The 23,097-nt window shown below is 38.2% G+C and overlaps 1 protein-coding gene across 1 annotated transcript; it reads right to left on the minus strand.

Moving 5' to 3' along the window:
* Positions 1 to 106: 106 nt before the first annotated feature.
* LOC109505108 (uncharacterized) lies at positions 107 to 1,698 on the minus strand. The gene has a single exon (XM_019847103.3). The coding sequence runs from the start codon at positions 1,289 to 1,291 to the stop codon at positions 581 to 583; it is 711 nt and encodes a 236-aa protein (XP_019702662.1). The 5' UTR covers positions 1,292 to 1,698; the 3' UTR covers positions 107 to 580.
* Positions 1,699 to 23,097: the final 21,399 nt, after the last annotated feature.

The following is a 23,097-nucleotide window of genomic DNA, read 5'->3' on the forward strand; positions in this document are numbered from 1 at the left end:
TTTAACGTTAATTTATTGCCTTCTCAAGGAGTTTTTCTGTTTTCCGGTCATGTATATCACCCTGATCAAATTTATTGACACTCTTTTTATTCAGTCATCCATTCTCTCCACTTTCTGATTGTGAGCTTATTTACTTAGATTTGACAACATAATTCAAAGATAAAAAAAATCTAACCATGAAATAATAAATAGTTTATAAAATAATGAGTAGTCTACAAAACTGGGAAGGCGGTCCCTCAACATTCTGTGTGACCTGCATCCAACTAGTATGTATATAATCTACAAAAATGTGAAGGCGGGCATGGCCTTCACTCATCACCTACATCCAACTCATATAAAGTCTACAAAACTGTGTAGGCGGGCGTAGCCCTACGCTCGGCCTATCACTTGCGTCTGACAAGTATATATAAATATAATCTACAAAATTGGGGAGGGCGCTTCTTCACTGCACGTTGGCAATGCATCACCTGCATCTAGCTAGTCTACAAATTTGTGAAGCGAAAGGCAGTCCACCGCTCGTTGCCATTGCCTTCATCGCCACCTCCCTTCACAAATTGGTTCTCTTGGGAGGAAGGGACGATCACTGCCAGATGCATGCAATGTCATGCTCTGAAGTAGCTCCGGTGAATGGTGGTGGCATGAAAATTAACGGCATGGAGAACGCCGCCAGTTCATCATTGAAGTCCATCGATGCATTAGAAGAACATGGCAAGAAAGCATCGGCAGCAACTCCTTCCACTTGTTTTAGCTCCATCGGCGCGAAAGCACCATGGCCTTGGCCTGGTCCATCATCCATGGCTGCCTTGGACACCATTGGCACATCAAAGCACTCCTCCATGAAAGCAGGATTATTACATTGGCAACCTTGTTGTTGTACACCGCCAGTATCACCATGGAAGTCGCCTTGGTTGCACCTGGAATCCTTTTTGAGAAGTTGGATCCTCTCCTTGACAGCCTCCATACCCGACTCCATTGAACAAAGCATCTCTCTCAAAAACTCCTCCGACGTGTCGTCAAACGGAGGAAGATCCCGTAAGTCGAAGGGACGCGTGCTCCGCTTCTTTGCGCCGAGGCCTGGATGCCTTCCGATGATGTCGCGGACGGCTCCTTCGTCCTCCGGCCATGATTCGGGCTGGCCATCGGGACCGAAGTATATGACGGCGGTGGGGGTGCCGCAGAGCGTCGAGAGCTCGTAGGCCGCCTGCTTGAGGGCTTCTTTCCTCCTCCGGTAGGTGGCCAAACGCTTTTTCCGGTGTTTTATGAATTCTACGTTCAATTTTTTACCAACCATTGGTTTGCTCCAAGCTTCTGGTTCTTGTGAGGGGTAGCTTGCCTTATTTATCGCGGTTGAGGAGAGTCCCAGTCCCCTTTCGAGGGGGACTTATAGCGGTTGAGGAGAGTCCCAGTCCCTTTTCGAGGGGGACTCGGTTTTTTGTTCTGAGCTGGACTCTTAGGGCTCGGGAGGAATCTCACTGAGGTGAATCCTAGTTGTGTTCGGTTTAAGAGAGGGACGGTCTTGGGGAATAGGTTAGTTATTTCTTGTTTAGGGCGAAGGGAGGGAAAAGTTATTTCTTGTTTCATTTAGAACATTGCTGTTAGAGTCATCACCAAACTCAACGAGTTTGTTCGTTAAAAATAGAACTGTCAAGACAGGCCGACCCACTCCAATCCATCCGACCTACCCCGATCCGCCTCTAAACGGGACAGGTAGGCTGGCCTATTTAACTGACGGATTGGAAAGACCCTGATCCGACCCACTATGGGCTGCGAGTTAAACGACCAACCCACCAAATTTTTTTTTAAAAAAAATCCTATAAAGAGAACTCCATCGGGGAGTGGGGGCAGAGGGATGTGAGAGCGGCGATCGTGGACCGTGGGGGGCATCATGGGGAAGGGGCACGGAGGATGGGATGGGGTGCGGGCGCTCGAGCGGGGGCGGTGGACAAGGTGCGTGCAGCCGCAAGGGAAGTCATGGGGACCGGTGTGCAGGCGCCGGGGCAGAGGACCTCACGGGGGCAGGAGAAGAGGGAGAGAGTGGAGGGATGGGATCACAGTGCCGGGAAGGAGGAGCTTGCCGGAGAGTGGGGGAAGAGAGGGGCCAGGATATGAGCGCTGGGGAGCATGAAGGAGCTCGCGGGAGGCTGGGATGTGGGCACCGGGCAGGAAGGGAGGGTGCCAGGGTGGTGGGGGGCACCAGAATGCGGGCATCGAGGAGCGTGGAGGAGCTCACTGCTCACGGGGGGTCGAGATGTGCTCGTCGGGAGTGGGGGTAGGAGGGGGTACGAGGGTCGTGATGCGAGCGCTGGGGGGCGCAGAGGTCCAGAGGAGCTCGCCATCATCGGGCGACGAAAACTGGGCGACGGGCCAATGGCGTTCGGACGCGAAAGCGACAGTCTCTCAGTCTCTCCTCTCTTTCTCAGATTTGGGGGTCGAGTAAATTTTTTTTTGATAGATGGGGGTCGATAATTTCAATACTAAAAAAAAAAAAAGGCGGGCCAGTCCGCCCTGACCCACCAATCCAAACGGGATGGGTCATTTAACCCGCTTCTATATAGGTTGCTAAAATATGGACCCAATTCGCCCCATTTATATGGTGGGGCGGGCCAACCTAATGGGTCCAACTCAAATTGATAGCTCTAGTTAAAAATATCTGAGGAAAAATTAAAGAGATACTCCGAACTTTGAGCCGATGAAACTTATATCCCAAAAACTTAAAATATTTCAATTAACAATCAAAATGCCATTTTTTGTTGCAAATTGATCCAATTGTCTATTTATATCTTAACACCATTAATGAAGCAGAAAAAGACCAAAGCTCATATCTCAAATTGATCCAATTGTCTATTTATATCTTGGAGATCCATTTGCACATATCTCAAATGCTCCATCTTCAATCATTCATCCATTTACATAGATATCAAAGCTCTTCATCATCTTTCATTGATCCACTGTTCATCCACCTATATGCATTGATCTTTAAGCATTCTATCCTCTATCATTTATCTGCTTGTATAGATCTCAATTCTCATCATCCTCCATCATTCATCCACATGCACAGGTCTCAAAGCACTTCATTTTTTATTCATCCATCTGTATTAATATCAAATCACTCTACCTTCCAGCATCCATCCATTTGCATAGATCTTTAAATACTATATTCTTCATCAATTTTTATAAATTTTAAAACATTTCATTCTCTATCATCCATCTATTTATATAAATCTCAAAACGCTCCATCCTCTGTCATTCATCCATCTGCACAGATCTCAAAGCTTTCTATCCTCTTTCATTGATCAATTGATCATCCACATACATACATAGATCTCCAAGAATTCCATCCTCTATTGTCTATTTGCTTGCATAGATTTCAAAGTCCTTTATCCTTTTATTATATATCCATATGCACTATATCTCAAAGCACTTCATTTGTCATTCATTCACCTATATAAATCTCCAACCACTCTACCTGTATCATCCACCCATTTGCATAGATATTAAAGCACTCTATCCTCTAAGCACTCCATTTGCTATCATCTACCTATCTGCACAATTATATAAGCACTTCATCTACCATCATTCATTTGTCTGTGTAGATCTCAAAGCTCTTCATCTTCTATCGTCCATGCGCCTATAAAGATCTCAAAGCATGCTGTTCTCTATTATCCATCTATTTGCATAGATCTTAAAACACTCCATCTTTAATCATCTATCTATCTATACAAATCTAAAAGCACTATATCTTTTATCATCCATTTACTTACACAAATCTCAAGGTACTCTATCCTTTTTTATTCATCCACCTATACAAGTCTCAAAGCACTTCATTTCTATAATTGATCCACTTTGCATAGATCTCAAAGCATTCCATCTTTTATAACAAAATTAAAGTCTCATCAATGTAAATATTATCTAAGAAATATCTCTTTATGAAAGATAAAAAGGCATCAAAAATTAAAAAAGAAATAAGCACTTTGCAAAAACATCATAGTTACTTAAAAGCATATTTCTTTTCCTTTTTTTTAAATTTTATTGGTGAGGAGGGAAAGGGGAGGTGGAGAACGTAGGCCTTGGGATCTTGAGGACCACTTAGCTTTAAAGTGCTTCAATCAAGGGTGGTGCTTTGAAGGAAGCCAATGATGGCAATCCAAGCCACCAGGGAGCCATTGAGTACAAGAACATGAATGCTAAAGATCTAGATTTTGGCCGATTCAGGTGGGGTAGGTGGCGAGGTCTAGAGGAGTGCTACTTTTTGTAGGACAATAGGTCCTTGAGCACCCAAGCTAAGGTAAAGATAGCCTAAGGCTTGGCCATCAGATATCCAGCCTCAAAAGTTCAATATCACCAAAAAGCCAAAGTCATCAGAAGACAAATCTTAGCAAACCAAGGTTGGACAATCAAGCAAAAGACCAACAGCTCAGATGAAGGACCAAGGTTTGAAGTGAAGCTTGATGCTAAGATGAAGCCTCAGCCTGATCTGAGAAGGCCGAGCTCTCGGTACGAACCACCCAAAAATCGACTTCTAAAGGCCGATCCTTCAAAAGTAAGCTCCTGAAAATCGAACTCCTAAAGATCAACCTCCTGAAGCCGAGCTTCCAGAAGCCAAAGTGAAGTGGTTTAAGAATGCCAACCAATGAAGGCCGACTAAAAGCAAACCGACTAAAACAGTATAACACAAGTCTAATCATCTATTATTTTCTTTACTCCAAATCTCGACTTGACTTAAAAATCAGAAGGCCTGGCCAGAGCCGATCCAGCGAGTTCTCTCATCCTTTATGTGTATATCCGTAACTCAATGATCTAATGACACTCCTCACCCACGGGCTAAAGACTTCGATGACTAAGCAGCAGGGGCTAATCTATAAGGACCCCCGAAGGCCGCTTGCTTTTCAGTGAGTCAATAACCTATGGAAACCTTAATCATATGGAAAGTGAGGGCTAACCTATAAGGACCCCCAACGCCCATTGATTCAACCTACATGGGCAGAAGACCTCAGTGACCAAGTAGTAGGAGCTAGCTTATAAGGATCTTCAAAGGTCGCTCGTTTTTCAGTGAGTCAACGCCTATGAAGATTTTAGTCATGTGAGAAGCAAAGGTTAAACTAAAAAGATCCTCGGAAGGCTAATCTATAAGGACCCTCAGCCTACCGACTTCATCTACATGAGAAATGAAGGTTCCTTACTTTTCAGCGAGTAGAGCCAATGAAGATCGAAGATCCCTCGCTTTTTAACAAGTAGAGTCTATGAAGACCTCAATGCCCAAACCATTATAAAAAATTAAGGTATTAGCGATGGTATTTTTGTCATTGCTAATAGGGAGTATTAGCGATGGTATTACCGAAGATAATTTTTCTATCGTGAATAATTATTTTACCGATGGCTATTAGTGATGGCGTTTTTGTCGTCACTAATAGTAGTTTTAGCGATGGCAGAAATGGTATTAGCGACAGCAAGGCTGTTGCTAATGATTATTAATGATGGTACTATTAGCGATGGAATTCACCATCATAAAAAATATTTTTTTATTTATTAAAATTATTAGTGATGGCGAAAAGAGTATTAGCAATGATATTGCTGTCTCTAATAATCACTAGCAATGGCATCCACCATCATAAAAAATATTTTTTTATTTATTAAAATTATTAATGACGGTAGGAAGAGTATGAGTGACGGCAAATACCGTCGCTAATACTGAACGAAGAATATAATATTTTTTATTTATTTTTAAATATAGTATAATTTTAAAATTTAAAGTCTATCTTCACCATTCATTATCTAAATAATTATCATTAGAGTATCATCACAAAAGACCATCTTGATCCGATAGTCCTAGCTATGTCAATCAATAAAATTCGATATCGTCAGTCACGAACGACTGCATAATGATCTGATAGATAGAGACCATCGATGGATCTGAAAACTTGCAATAATAATCTCAGTGATATTTGTAGCACACTATCAAAATTTTACTTCAATCGATATCATTATCATGATCAATTTTAGTATGGAATGATTTGGACTATTAAATAAAAAATGAGTGATCAAAAGGCCGAACGACATTCGATTATAAGGTAATTTTTTAGATAACTAATCTTTGCTACTACTTTGATCATTTATACAGTAGTGATTATAAAATTCAAACCATACGTAAATGAACGATCCAAAACTATATCTTTTGATACTCATTCTTAAAATCCTTAAATTATTATGCTTGTGCTTTTGTAAAATCTACTTAACATGGATGATTTATATATGTGTGATTTAAATTTTATGATCACCACCATGTAAATAATTAAAGTAGTAACAAATATCATTTATTTAAAAAAATATCTTAATCAAATACTGTTTGACCTTTGATCACTAATTCTTTATTTAATGATCGAAGTTATCTCATGCTAAATTGAACATGATAATGATGTCCGATTGAAGTAAAATTTTGATAGTATGCTACAAATATCATCGAGATCATCATTGTAAATTTTTGGATCTATTGATGGTCTCTATCTATCAGATCATTATGCAGTTGTTCGTGATCGTTGAAATTGAATTTTATTGATCGACATAGCTAGGGCTATCGGATTGAGATAGTTTTTTATGATGATACTCTAATGATAATTATTTAGATAATGAATAATGAATATAGATTTTAAATTTTAAAATTATATCGCATTCAAAAAAAATAAAAAAAAATTATATTCTATCTTTATAGCCATGGTTGTATAATAACCGCTGCTATAGATCTATCGCAGCGGTTGCACAACCACTGCTATATATTATATAGCAACGGTTTATGTATTACTATGATTAAAATAGATTTTAAAAAATTTAATTATGAATTTTAAAAAAAATTTAAAAACTATTAGCAATGGCATTAGAAATGGGAACACCATCGCTAATAGTATTAGTGACGGTATTAGCAATGAAAAATACCATCGATAATAGTCTACTCAACAAAAGAAAAAAATTTTGCTTACCCCGTGCACCCTCATTTTTCCCTACGTGCCCTGCCACCCCCCCTTATTTTCCCCCACCTCCTCTTTCCTTTGCCTCCGCCTCCTCGAGCCCTCGATCGTAAGCATCCGACCGTCTCCGACCTCCTCAAGCCCTCGGCTGTGAGCATTCGACCACCTCCCTAAGACCCAGGCTGTCTCCCGACTCTCCGAGCCCCCGACTGTGAGCCCCCGACTGCCTCCCACCTCTCTGAGCCCCCGGCTTGCCTCTCTGAGCCCCTGCTGCCTCCCACCTCCTCGAGCTCCCGACCGCGAGCCCCTGCCTACCTCCTACCTCCCTGACCCCCAATCTGCCTCCCCTAGCCCTCGATCGCCTCCCATCTCCTCGATCCCTTGACCGCCTCTCGCCTCCCTGAGCCCTTGGCTGCGAGCCCCCGATCGCCTCCCGCATCTCCAAGCCCTCGACCTCAAGCATGCGACTGCCTCCCCAAGACATCGGTCGCCTCCTCAAGGCCCCGACCGTTCTCGCCTCCCCGAGCCCCCAGCCGCAGCCCTCAACTGCCTCCTGCCTCGTCGAGCCCTCGAATGCGAGCCCTCAACCACCTCCCAGCTCTTCGAGTCTCCAGCCACCTTCCACCTCTCCGAGCCCCCAATTGTGAGCCCCTGGCTACCTCCCACCACCCCTGAGCCCCCGATCACCACCCGCCTCTCCGAGCCCGCCAGCTCAACCTTGCAGCCCTTGCCCCACTACCCCCAGCCTCTCAGTCCTGCTGCCCCTAGCCATGCCGCCCTGACCTCGCTAGCCCGCCGGCCCGATCTCGTGGCTCCTACCCTGCCAGCCCAACCCTGTGGCCCCTGCCCCACCAGCACGTCCCCTCGACACTGACCCACGCCGCCTTCCCGCGGCTCCATCCCTGCACCCTCATCTCTGCGGCCGCATCCCCAAGCCGGTGTCCCATCCCTGAGCCAGCATCCTGTTTGTACGACTGCTGTGTGTCCTGAAGAACCTGACAAATTCATGGTTATCAACTGCGATGTATATCAACCCATGATCAGGTACAGAGATTTGATCTCAACTTCATAATAGATATGATCTACATTGTAGATACGATCTATATATTTTATTTTAGATTTCAGATTATACATGTTATATAAAGTCATAAGATCCTTATTTAGCTAGTTTTTAGATTAGATCTAATGCATGTTAGATTGAAATGTTTAATCTAGATTTTTTCATTGCATTAAGATTCAAAAAGAATTTTGAATTACATGCATGAAACTACCTACAAACTTTCAGTGGTATCAAAGCCTAATTGTTGACATAAACATAAATGCATGAACCTGATATCTAATAAATTAAAAATAAAATTGATTTGATTTATTGATATTTCATGCAATACTATCAAGATCTGATTTTATTTACATGCACATATGATGTGTGTAGTGTAGTTTATTTTTTGAGTAGCCTAGTACTCATCAAAATCCATGATAAAGTCTATCATGCCATAGAGGACTATGGTGGAAGGGGTACCTCATGAATTGAGAGGAAGAATCACGAAAAGAAGGCTCATATGATCTAAAACTTTGAAATTTTTGTGACTGGCACTAAAAGAATAGTGTCCTACAAGCTAATCGCATGGATGATGTAATAGAACTATTCTGAGTTATCTTCCAGCTCATTTGCATTACATTGGTTATTTTTTCTATAAGACATTGTGTTTCGTCATTTGCTGTATTATATGTTTAATTATGATTGTGATGAATCTCATAGATTAGGACAATGATTTTAGGATCATGATGAGATCATGCCAGTGAGACATAAAATCTTGATAGCTCTAGTCTAAAATATTTTCAGTTGTAGAATCATTGAGTTGGAGATTGATGATGCCGATAAAACTGGTACATCCTATGTATGCTTGACGAAGAGGATGACTGATCTCACAATTACTTGTGTGGTGACACTAATACAATATAGGTGCTCATTAGAGAATGAGTTCACTGAACTAATCCACAGGGAGAATATCTAATGGAGCCTTACTAGTATGCCAACAAATGATTCTCTATGGGAGTGGTGCAAGTGATCCTTTGACCTAAGATCACCATGATACCTTATGTACGTGGATCCATACTTTGGTTCATACTCTAACATGACTCTTTGAGACATGTGTGGGATGTTCTGAATATGGTGAAGTATGCATGAAGATTGTGAGTAGTCAACAAGGAATCGATCACTCCTTATAAGAGGAGAGAACATCCTATGTGGTCTCATGGGGTGATGACTCAAAAAATCTCTAGCCAAAGTAGGGATGAATAGTAGAAAAGAGTTTCTACTGGTTCATCAACTGAGTCATCATCATCAGATCGGGATACATATGGATAGATATTTGGACTTGATATAATTCTATTCCCATGGCTTGTCTGAAATGTTGTGTGATCAAAAGATTGAATTGCATGATAACTCACCACAGAAGGACAATTTTGGTATTCCACCAAATTTTACATCTTCTGGATAGTCATGATACATTGCTAGATGTCAATCTTGACTTGTAGATCCCAGTGAATTAAAGAAGTTGAATTCAGTAAATTAATAAGAAGAGTTCTGATTAATTGATGAACTTGAGTTCAGTATGTCTTGAACCTAATTGGATTAGGTGCATATGAACCTGACATACTACTGGCTAGATGTAGAATCCAATGAGTCACGCACAAAAGAAAATTGATCTGGAACTTTTGATTAAGTCTTGTGGAACCTAATTGAATTGGATTTGGTTGAAATCCTAAATTAGTTTGAGTCAAGCATGCTAGCACATGTCTAAACCCAAATCCCTATCTAATTGGATTCACGATTGGCATTGGGCTTTGATTAGTCAAAGACCAAATACAATTGGACTTAAATTGGGTTTTGAATGGTTCAAATCCTATGTTAGATTAAGTCCAAGGCTCCTTAATTTTTGGGTGTCCAATGGTTGGACACAATGAGGATTTAACGCCATAAGGAGGAGTCCACGCCTCTTTGTTTTATTTCCTCGTGTGAAAAGAGTTTCATGCGCTTCTCTACTTTCTCTCTTGCGCCTTGAATAAATAAGGATAGAAGTTCACGTTGAGAAAGGGTTCTCCACGCCATCTATTTATTTCTTGTGCCCATTTGTTTCCTTGTATGAAAGTGTTTTACGTTAAGAAGGATTCCACACCATCTGAAGGGATTTCATGCGCTCCTTGCTTGGTGCGTCCAAGAGTTGGATGCCCAAGTTACATCACATGTTTGGATTTATTATGGAAGGATTTTAAATGCCAAGAGATGGGTTCCATAATTATCTCTTGGTTCAAGGAGTCCAAGACTCGTAGGATTCTTCCAGGCCCATGAAACCAAGTGTTCCACGCATTTTGTGCACTTCTTAAATCCCTTCTTTATTATATCTGTGTGAAAGAGTTTCACGCATTTATTTCATTTGGCCACACATCCCTTGGTTGGTTATAAAAGGAATGGCATCAATTGTTGGACGAGTCCCTTTTGGAATAAACTCTTCCATGCGCCACTTAGTCCATATGTGAAGGTGTTCATGCTAATACCTTTTCATGCCTTCATATCTCCATGTGAAAAGGTCTTCCCACCCAGATAGTTTAGCGCTTCTGGGGAGAAGTCCATGGAGAGCAGGACTCTCCTATATCTCATGCCAACATGAAGTTTCTTACTTCTAGTTTGGGATGCCCAAAGGGTTGGGTGTTGGCGGTTGTTTGGACTCCTATCATAGCTCTTATTTGAGTTATGATTTGAGTCAATAAAAGGCAAGAAAAGGGCCAAGGAAAGTGTGGATCTAAGTGATCAAAAATCAGATCCAACATGTTGGATCTTAGTGGTCAAAATTAGATCCAAAGGGTTGGATCTGAGAGATCAGATTTCTGGTCTTATGTGTGGATATAAAAGGTCCAAATGTTGGACAGCAAGTGGGCTTAGGGACATGATGATTGACATGTCCAAAAGATGGATAAAAGGAGAGAGAAAATTACTAAGAGTTGGTAATGCAGGATAGGAGCAGCTGCTGAAATTCTTGAGAAGAAAATTCGACAAATCTAGATTGGAGAGAGTCCTAGATCGAGATCTGTATGGATCACTGTTAGAGAGCACGCGCTTGAGTGCCTCAAGGATACAGATTATCGGGATATTCGGATCTGCAGTTTGGTATAATATTTTTAATCTATCTTATATATGCTATGTAAATTTTGTTTGATTGAATGCATTAAGATGATTTTGGGATTGAGATCCGGACGATATGTTTTCAATTGTTGTTGCATATTAAAAAATTTTAAAATTTATTTTCACTGTGCATCCGAATCCCAACAGGCATGCTTGCCGAGTTAACTCGATTTTTGGTTCGAGATGGGTTACACAGTCTTAGGCAGTCCACCATCAAGCATTCCGATTTTCAGTCACCATCAGACTGGAGGTCCTACAGGGATCACTGGATGCGGACGGACGTATGGGAGGCCTTTTGCGACTAGTGGAGCAGCGAGGAGTACTCCAGTAGGTGGCAGAGGATCCGACGGAATCGAATTGCCCAGCAAGATCCGATCAGGCACACGGGCGGCTCCGTTGACACACATATTGTGGTCAACAAACTGGTAAGAAATCTATACCAAACTCTTTACTAGAACTATAAAAATTCTTATATGTATGTTCTAATTAATTTAATTTTATTATTTACTTATTATAGACACGACAGCTGGGTCATCTACTAGGCTAGCTGTGGTTGTGGGAGGCCACACACCAGTCTAGGATTTTAGATCGCGACATATTGCGATAAAAATTTTAAACTATATTTATTAAGTTGTTATAGAATCTGATATGTATATAGAACTAATGTATTCCTAAATTGTATAGGCGGATTACGCGGAGTACGTCATTGCATAGCACGGCGATGATCCATCCACTCAGCCCCTCCTTGACCTTGAGGGTTGGCTTAGGATCATCAGAGAGGTGACTAGGAGTAGGTTATAGGAGTCAGCCATAGCTTCAACCCTCCAGCGGCTCGATACTATTCGACGTCATCACAGACCTCGACGTCCCATATTTAGAGCGATGCACACGTGGAGGAGGTCGTACAAAGGCTTCTAAGCTAGTGACCTCAGAGCTTCCAGGATACCGTCAGGCACATGGTCGTAGAGATTCTCCAAGACCCGAGTTACACGACTAGCTAGACTCGTTGTCCCAACCATTATATCAAGTAATTTTATTAGTAAACTTTTTTACTTGTTTTAAATTTTCATATTTAGAAGCTTCACATATTTAGGCTTAAATCAGGAAAGAGGATCTAGAGGCTAAAAATTCAATCTAATCATTTAATTGATGGATCGGAGGTATCTATAGTTCTGAATGATCGAATGAAATATGTAAGAATAATCTGTTCGAGAGTCAGAGGAGTATATCAAAAGATACATCTCCGTATCGAAAGATATATCTCCATATCGAAACTTAAGTCCGGAAAGAACATCTAGGGGATAAAAATTAATCTAATCATCCAACGATGGGTCGAGGGTGTTATAGCTTCATATTATCAAATAAAATATATAAAAATAATTTATTTGAAAATTGAAGTAGTATATCGAAATATATGTCTTCGTATCGACATATATGCTTTCATATCAAAACTTATTAATAATTTAAAAATGAGATTTAAGAGATAAAAATTCAATCTAACTATTCAAACAATGGGTTGGGATGTCTATAGTATTGTATTATTGAATGAAACATATAGGAACAATCTGTTCGAGAATCAGAGTAGTATATCGAAATATACATCTCTATATCGATATATACGCTTTCATATCGAAACTTATTAATAATTTGAAATAATCTAGAGGATAAAAATTCAATCTAATCATCCAATGATGGACCTGAGATATCTATAGCTCCGTATCATTGAATAGAACATATAGGAACAATCTGTTTAAGAATCGGAGTAATATATCAAAATATACATCTCCGTATCGATACAATCGAAACTTATTAATTATATTTTATTTTTTTCGTTATAGGATGATGGGATATCTAGCTCTTATCCACCTACTGGAGAGGACGTACAGGAGTAGGAGGAGGATGAGGAGGATGATGAGTAGGATCTTACAAGATTTTTTATTTTTTGATATGTATGCAATTTTGCTACTTGTAAAGTAGTATCTGTATATAAAATTATATAGTTTATATTTTTAAAATAATATAATTAATTTTATATTTATAATTATATTAAATAATTATTATTTTATTTATAACAGATTTTAAAAAATATTATTGCTTATTACTGTGATTAAAGCAGGTTTTAAAAAAATTAATTATGAATTTTTTGAAAAAAAAAACTATTAACGATGGTGTATAATTTTTTAAATTTTAATTTAAAAATAAAAAAATTATTAGAGACGACGGTAGCGACGACAAAGCTGTCACTAATAATTTTTTTTTAAATTTTAATTTAAAAAATAAAAAATTATTAGTGATGGCATTAGTGATAATAAAGCCATCACTAATAGTTTTTTTAAAATTTTAATTAAAAAATTAAAAAATTAATACCGTCGCTAATTAGTATTATTAGTGATGGCAAAATAATCGTTGCTAATAATGGTAATTAGCGATGGAGATATTTCTGTTAGCTTTTTAGCGACGGAAAGCTATCGCTAATAGCATTAGCCACTGCAAACTGGCTATTAGCGACGGCAAACAGCCGTCGCTAATATTTAGTTTTATTGTAGTGAACTAAAGTAGAAGAATGCACCCTATATTTTCGACAACTTTGACTTAATATACTTCGCTCGAACCAACTCTAGCTCGAATTCGAGAATAGGGGCTTATGTTGGGGGTGATGTTGCACTGGCCGAAGACAAAGCATATGGAAACACGAAGGAAAGGTTGATCTTCAGCCCCCACATAGATCTTCAAATCTCATGATCATCGAGAATAACTGATGACGAATATATAAGGAAGAAATAATAAACATATTCCTTTTAATAAGAAGAAGATAACAAGTGTATCTCACTAGATAAAGTAAGGCTAACCATTTGATTCTCCTTTTTTCTTACAACTCTTCAGTCTCTGCCTATAAATAAAGGTCGGTAGGGGACCTCTAAGATATGAAAAATCTCTCTCCCAATACATTGACTACTTTCCATCTGTCAGAGATTTGACTTGAGTATCGAAGGATCTCCATTGGGGCCAACTTCGATCGGGGTCTTTTCTTGCGGGTCCTGCCATCGCTGTCCAACCGTCGCCGACCTGTAGTTGTCGTGAAACTTCAGCCAACTCGATCTCAAGATGAATTTCTACGACAACACACTCTATCCTTTATCATTTATCTCCTTGTATAGATCTCAAAGCTCATCATCCTCCATCATTCATCCACATGCACAAGTCTTAAAGCACTTCATTTCTTATTCATCCATTTGTATAAATCTCAAATCGCTCTACACTCCATCATTCATCCATTTGCACATATCTTAAAATACTACATTCTTCATTGATTTTCATAAATTTTAAAGCATTTCATTTTCTATCATCCACCCATTTACATAGATCTCAAAACACTCCATCCACTATCATTCATTTATTTGCATAGATCTCAAAGCTCTTTGTCCTTTTTCATTGAGCAATTGATCATCCACCTACATACATAGATCTCCAAGAATTCCATTCTCTATTATCCATTTGCTTGCATAGATTTCAAAATCCATCCTTTTATCATTTATCCACATGCACAGATCTTAAAGCACTTCGTTTGTCATTCATTCACCTATATAAATCTCCAACCACTCTACCTGTATCATCCATCCATTTGCACAGATATTAAAACACTCTATTCTTTAAGCACTCCATTTGCTACCGTCTATCCGTCTGCACAATTATCAAAGCACTTCATCCATCATCATTCATTTGGCTACGTAAATCTCAAAGCTTTTCATCCTCGATCCTCCATGCACTTATAAAGATCTCAAAGTACTCCATTCTCTACTATCCATCCATCTGCATAGATCTTAAAGTACTCCATCCTCTATCATCCATCCATCTATACAGATCTAAAAGCACTATATTCTTTATCATTCATTTACTTACACAAATCTCAAGGTACTCTATCCTTTTTTATTCCTCCATCTGTACAAATTTCAAAGCACTTCATCTCCATAATTGATCCACTTTGCATAGATTTCAAAGCATTCTATTTTTTATAATAAAATTAAAACTTCATCAGCCGTAAATATTATCTAAGAAATATCTCTTTATGAAAGATAAAAAGGCATCAAAAATCAAACAAGAAATAAGCACAAAAACATCCTAGTTACTTAAAAGCAGATATCTTTTTTTTTTTTTTTTGTTTTACCGGTGAGGAGGGGAAGGGGAGGTGGAGAGCGTAGGCCTTGGTATTTTGAGGACCACTCAGCTTTAAAGTACTTCAATCAAGGGTGGTGCTTTGCAGGAAGCCATTGATGGCAATCCAAGGCACCAGGGAGCCACTGAATACAAAAACACGGAGGCTAAAGACCTGGATTTTGGCTGATTCAGGCGGGGTGGGTGGCGAGGTCTAGAGGAGTGCTACCCAGTAGACCACCGGGCATTATTTGCACAACTAGGTTGCAAGGCAATGGCTTTGTGTGGATGGTAGAAAGGAAAGGAAAGAATCAAATTAGGATCTCACGCACATGAATTACATACTTTCTCCTCAAATTAAGACAAAAATTAAAACGAAAGGTATTTTTTTGGCACCAAGAAAATTCCACTTTAAATCATAAAGAAAATATATAAACCATGGCATTTGAGATAATATATAGTTGCAATAATAAAGATTATTTATCATAGTACAGAAGGAGCAAAGAAGAAGAAGAGAAGATTAAACGATGGGAGGAGGGGGAACTTAAACTTTGGCTCAAAAAAGATTTTTCTCGCTAATTCAAGCCAAAGTACCATAACTTTCAGATGCATCCCTCACGGTCGAGGTGGATGAAGAGGTCACCATACACTGGGAAAGTGAAGGTAAAATGTTGAGAATGGTGAGGCCTCACAACCAAAGACCAAGCACACCATCATGACTCCAATGCAATTGCTGATTTTGGGGATGCACATCGAAAATTTAGAGCAGAAACATGAATCAAGAAAAAACCACTAGCATTCATAGATTGATGGTAAGAAAGATTTGAGTCAAGATGATCTTGCTCATTTGCATAGTCATTTTCTTAAATGATAGACTTTTATAAGATTTGGATCAGATAGGGGCAAAAACTCAAAGAAGGGAAGTTTTTACATGTCTATGACTAGAGAACAATTAATTAAAGCATCAAGGGTAAAAATTGTTTTTTTTTTTTTTTTTTTTTGAAGAAAACATTTCAAAAAATTTGATTTTTGCAAACGCAACTAGGTTTATCTGGATCCCTAAGATTAGATATAGCTCTTGTCTGGTGATCTAGATTATTCAAAGATTCAATTTATCATAATTTTAATACCCAAAAGAGACTAGATCTTTTAAAGATCCAATTTATCATAATTTTAATATCCAAAGGAGAAGATGAAGTCCTTTTCTTTTTTTATAAGGAAGCATTTACGATGCAAGAAGGGAAGGCCTAACTTCCAAAGGTATCCAATTGAGGACTAGACTAGTTATGAAATAATTTAAATAATTGAGCAAAATATACTAACCTTAAATACAGGAAAGTAGAAAATAGATTTAAATTCTAAAGGCTACATGAAACTATGGACTATACTACCTAAAGGATAATTAGAAGTTTACTACCTCACTACAAAAGGAGCTCCACCACCACCAAGGACTCTACCAACTGATGCTGTTATAGCACATAACCACCAAGGACTCCACCAACTGGCCTCACCATTAATTCCTCGAATCCACTATGGATTGCACAAAATCCATCCAGCAAAAATATTTAAAGTAAACATGAGTTAAAGTGTGTTCAAGGGAAGGAAAGTTCATTAACTGACTGATGATAGGGGTTACATACGGGGCATTTTTAGGCTTTGGGACCCCTTAAAGTGATCGGATCGATTGAGTGTCTTCAAGGTCCAAAAATTAGTCAAAACCAATTCCTAAAACTTACAAACTAATTATTCTCATTACCATCAAGCTATTGGAACAGAGAATATATAAAGGCTTGGAAGAGGGATAAAACAAATAAACTTGTATTTTAATAGATAATATGTTTCTCTCTTGCTACACCCATCTTCTTTGATAGGCTCAGCAAACCAAGTGGATTAAGATCCATTAACAACTAAACAAACTAGCAAACAAATTTTAATTGAGATAAAAATGCCAAATAACTAATCAAAATTAAAATTCAATGAGTTCTGATAAAGCTTATCAAATCAAAACTATTTTCTATTTTGGATTATCACTATCATTCCCCCTTAATCCAAAATCTTCATGCTTGTCATGCCCATCTTCTTTTTGAGCTTGATGAAGGTCTCAAACTTCAAAAGTTTGGTCAAGATGTCGGTGATCTAATTATCCGATTTGCAGTAGACAAGCTCAATTTCTTCCTTGTTGATTTGATCTCTGAGAAAATGAAATCTCAAATCTATATACTTGCTCCTCCCATGAGTGATTGGATGCTTGGCCAGCTTGATAACAGAGACATTATTGACATTGATCTTTGTAGGACCCTGCACTTTAAAATGAATCTGATTCAACATATTTCTCAACCAAATTGCTTGACATGCACATGAGGCTGCTGCTACATATTCAGTCTCACAAGTTGAAAGAGCAACTACTGACTGCTTTTTAGAAGATCATGAAATTATCGCTGGGCCAAACATAAAGAGATGTCCTGTAGTGCTTCTTCGATCATCTTGATCTCCTCTCCAATCACAATCAGAATATCCAATAAGATCATTTGCAACATTTGAATAGAAGAGACCATTATCTAGAGTGCCCTTTATATATCACAAGATCTTCTTAGCAACTTGAAGATGAGATTACTTCAGTGCTTCCATAAACTTGTTAACTAGACCAACTCCATAAGTAATATCAGGTCTAGTATATGTTAGGTACCTCAGACTTCTAACTATGCTTTTAAAATAAGTTGGATCCATAGTAGAACCATCACTTGCTTTAGATAATTTGGTGCCAACTTCCACAGGAATTTGCATAGGATTGCATTCAAATATTTTAAACTTCTTCAATATCTCAATAGCATATCTCTTCTGACACATAAAAATCCCATCTGTAGCTTGGATAACTTCAATCCCAAGAAAGTAAGACATCAAATCAAGATCTGTCATCTAAAACTCTGACTTTATAGCAAGCTTGAAGTCTTTGATCATAAAGTGATTATTTTCTGTGAAATCATATCATCAACATATAGACAAACTAATAAAATATTTTTAAGAAAAATCAACAATTTATAGCATGTATTTTTCAAAAATTTTTAGCAAAAAACTACAGATTAAATATTTTAATCTAATTGCATACCCTATATCTGACCTAGAAACTATCAAATAAGGATCATATGACATGAATAAATACAACATCTGAATTTAAATAATTGATCATATTAATTTTGCAATTAGATCGAATCTGAAACAAACATTCTAATCAAAAGCGGATCCTATCTACTGAGATTAGATTCCTTATCAGAGTGTGGATCGATGATCATTGTTGCTGATAGATATGATAAAAGGTTCTTCCTGATATCGAGAAGTCGCACAGCACGTCCGGCCTTTATAGAATGTCTGCTCAAAGTCCTGATCAGATCGACTTTCTTCTGGAATGCTAGTTCACACGAAAGGTGTTACATGGCTGAAATATGCTCCTTCTTTGGATCACCCAGACTCTTCCGGATCAGAGGATGGAACAAGAGGAGATGGTGGTGTAGGAAGTATGGAACAAGACTCTTTTGTTTTGTTCTTCTTACAAAAGTCTAGAATCGAAATCTTAGAATCCCACCCTAGAACTCATGCCCAAAGAGGAAGAAATTTTTCTCTTTTTGTCGCACAAAATGGCCTACCCCCTCTCTGTTTCACGCCCCTCTCTCTCAGAAACCCTTTTCGATGATAAAAGCATCTAGTTTTGTCGCACAAAATAGAGAGGTTTTCATAGTTGGCGTGGAGAAGAGATGAGGATAAAGATAAGAGGTTGATTTAGTTCAACTTCAAACTAATTTGAATTCAAAATATAACCACTTGATCCTTGTCCAATAAGGGCGTCAGAAGGGCTGAGGCATGAGACATTTCTCATGCAATTTTCTTCTCAATTGTCACACAAAACATCAGCCTTCTCAAGGAGTTGGCAACAAGGGATAGGATAAGGATAAGATCAAGATAGTTTTAATTCAAATTCAAACCATTTGAATTCAAACACTAACTAAACTCATCCTAATCCAAAGGGGATCAGAGAATGGGTGACAAACCTCCTTTGGGTGTGAGAAACATTCATGTAGAAATATTTCTTGCGTGAAGAAAAGAAGGGCGCAGAGAAAGGGTGGCGTTAGGGAGAAGTCCAACTAGATTGGACTCTTAGGTTCTATCATATTTGGTCCCAAACCAAGTCACATTTGGTTAGACCCAATTAAATAAATGAAATCCAATCCAATTAGGCTTTTATATCCTTAATCAAATCTTAATCTAATTAAAAATTGATTGAACCAAAATCTTTTCAATCAGAAACTAATCTTTTTTGGCAAGTAGGCCATCTTATAATCTAATTGGATTAAACCTAATTGAATCTAATTCAATTAGACTTGATTCAAACTTCGATACTCAATCAAATCGAACAAATTAGCAATCTAATCGCTAATCAATCCTTCTATAATTCATCAACTATTAGTGCATTAATTTATTATAACTTTTGTGCAAGGTTAATCATCAATCGAATTGATGGTTATATCCTGAAACGATTCTTAATCGTCGATTAGCCACTTGATCGGTTAGAAATTTTTTTTGAGTATGATTCCATAGGTTTAAACCTAAGCCAGTAGCACAGGAATAATTTTTCTGTACCAATCAGAGTGACCACCTAGCAATGGTATCTGACATCCGGATAGGTTGAAAAAATGCTAAGCAACATTCAAGAACCCATTGGCATATGGTTACTGTATAATTTATCTTTTTAACCTTAATGCTCATGATGACCTAGGGTTTAACTGTCAACCTAGAAAAGATCATCAACATTGTATTTCAACTTTTCAAATCCATCACATGGATTATCCCGATCAAGATTTTATTGAATTGAAATACAGTAATGCATTAACTCCTACTTATTCGGAGAGGTCAATTTTATTTTGATTCACACACCAATTTCGTAAGTACTTGACTGTACTAAAAAATTTTTCATCACTGAATTAGAAATTCAGATGGTCAATTACCAAAGCATGTGAGTTGTTTGCAAGTCACCGTGATGATCTCAGGTCGGAGGGACATTATACTCATATCCTTCACGAGCTATTCTTGACAGCAGAGTGCTCTGCAGTTAGTTACGTTCAGTGAGATGTACGCCTACATCTCACTTGCATGCCATGTCAATGTCTCTACATTCCTTGGTTAAGAGGACAACCAACGCCCATGACATATAACGACCTATACTTGATATAGCTATCATCTTAATAATAGCATATCATTTGATCCTGAACAAGATTTAAGGACTAAATAATATATCATTCTATATCAATTCAAATAGTCCTAAAGACTTCATTACAATCATAAGAGTTCAAAAAAATATACACAAAGTGATGAAAAAATCAAATAACATTTATTATTTAACAATTCATGTACAATTACAACAATAAACTCAACCGTCAACAGACTGACGATTGATTTTGAGATATAATTTTCAACAACTCCCACTTGGACTCAAGTCAATCGATACAGTATCGTATATCCATCTTCGATTTATAATCTTCAAACTTCTTGACATCGAGGCTTTAGTAAATAGGTCAGTTAAGTTCTCTTTTCTATCGATCTTCTGAAGCTCGACGTCACCTCGTACTATAATCTCTCGGATCAGGTGGTAGCGGCGTAGAATGTGCTTGGTGTACTGATGTGACTTTGATTCCTTCACTTGAGTAATGCACCAATACTATCGTAGTACAAAAGATAGGGCTATCGATAGAGGATGCCATTTCGAGCTCGCCGATGAACTTCCACAACCATATGGCTTCCTTCACTGCATCGGATATCGTGATCTATTCTACCTCGCAAGTAGAGTCGGCCACGTATGCTGCTTGAAATTTTTTCAGCAGACTGCTCTATCATTCAAGGTATATATGTATCCTAACACACTCTTGCTATTGTCATGACCTGACTGAAAAGTGGAGTCTGTAAATCTCATAAATTTTAAGTCAGATTCTTTATATACAAGCCACTGGTCCTTAGTATTTCTCAAATACTTGAGGATGGTCTTTATGACTTTTCAGTGGTTCTCACTTGGATCGGACTGGTATTTGCTCACTACCCTTAGTGAGTATGTCACGTCTGATTTCGTACATGTCATGACGTACACAATGGATCTCACTGTCGAAGCATATGAAATTCTACTCATATACTCTCTCTCTTGAGGAGTTGTCGGATAATCTCTTTTTGAGAGAGAAATTTCATGACCTATCGAAAGATGGCCTTTCTTGAAATTCTTCATGCTGAACCGTTTCAGCACAGTATCAATGTACGTGGACTGGGATAATCCAAGCAACTTTTTAGATTTATCTTTATAGATCTTCATCTCAAGGATGTAAGATGCTTCTCCCAAGTCCTTCATAGAGAACTGTGATGACAGCCAAACTTTTATTCGTTGTAATACAGGTATGTCATTTTCATTAAGAGAATGTCATCCACATACAAAATAAAAAATACTACCATAGAATTATTAACTACTTGTATATGCAGGGTTCTTCTCCATTCTTAACGAAGCCATAGTTCTGTCACTTTATCAAAATACATGTTTCAACTCTGAGATACCTGTTTCAGTCCATAAATGGACCTCTAAAGTTTGCGCACCTTAAACTCATCTGTGGATATGAAACCTTCAAGTTGTATCATATACACCACTTCTTCCAGTTCTTTATTTAGGAAGGCTGTTTTCACATCCATTTGTCAGATTTTATAGTTCAGGTGTGCTGCTATCGTAAGCATGATTCGAATAGACTTGAGCATTGCCATAGGAGAAAATATCTCATCATAGTCAATATCATAATGCTGATGATAACCCTTGACAATCAACGGACTTTAAAGGTCTCCATCTTTTCGTGTCTTTTTTTTTTTGAAGATCCACTTACACTCTATGGGTTTTACTCCTTCAGATGGATCAACTAATATCGATACATCGTTAACCTTCATGGACTCCATTTCGGACTTCATAGTTTCTAGCCACTTATCAAAGTCAGACCTCTGCATTACATCATGAAAGTGATGGGATCCTCATTGTTTTCATCAAGTTCAACAGGATTACCATCCCAGATCAAGAAACTATAATATCTGTTTGGCTGATGCAGCACTCTATCGGATTTTCTCAAAGATGTCTCTATAACAAGTTCTGGATTTGATCTAATCAAATTTGATTCTATGGGTTTACTAGATTGTACCAGTTCTTCTAACGATTGAACTTCATCAAATTCAAACTTAGAAGCATTAGTTCCTTTCCCATGGAACTCTTTTATCAAAAAGTCTGTCCTATTGCTGATGAACACTTTTTGTTATCAGTAAGATAGAAGTAATATCCCTTAATCTCTTTAGGTACCTTATAAAGTTACATTTGTCAGACCTAGATCTGAGCTTATCTATTTTCAAACACTTAACATAAGTCAGACACCCCCAAATCCTAAAGTGAGAGAGTATTGGCTTACGCCTGTCCACATCTCATGTGGTGTTTTACTTATCGACTTGTTCGAAACTTTATTAAGTATATAACAAGCCGACTTGAGTGCATATCTCTAAAAGGAGATCGGCAGACTTGCAAAGCCCATCATGGATCGAACCATATCTAACAGAGTTCGATTCTCCTTTTCAATATACTATTATGCTGTGGTGTTCTAGGAAGAATCCACTGTGAGAAAATTTCATTCTCTTCTAAGTATATCAAAAACTCACTGAAGAGGTATTCATCTTCTCGTCAGATCGAAGAATTTTAATACTCTTCCAATTTATTTTTCTACCTTATTACGAATCATTTGAATATTTCAA

The sequence above is a fragment of the Elaeis guineensis genome, chromosome 11 (genome assembly GCF_000442705.2).
Source record: "Elaeis guineensis isolate ETL-2024a chromosome 11, EG11, whole genome shotgun sequence".
In the NCBI taxonomy this organism is placed as follows: Eukaryota; Viridiplantae; Streptophyta; class Magnoliopsida; order Arecales; family Arecaceae; genus Elaeis; species Elaeis guineensis.

Coding starts and splice junctions, on each gene's coding strand:
- LOC109505108 (XM_019847103.3), bottom strand. CDS start 1,291: ATGGTTGGTAAAAAATTGAACGTAGAATTCATAAAACACCGGAAAAAG.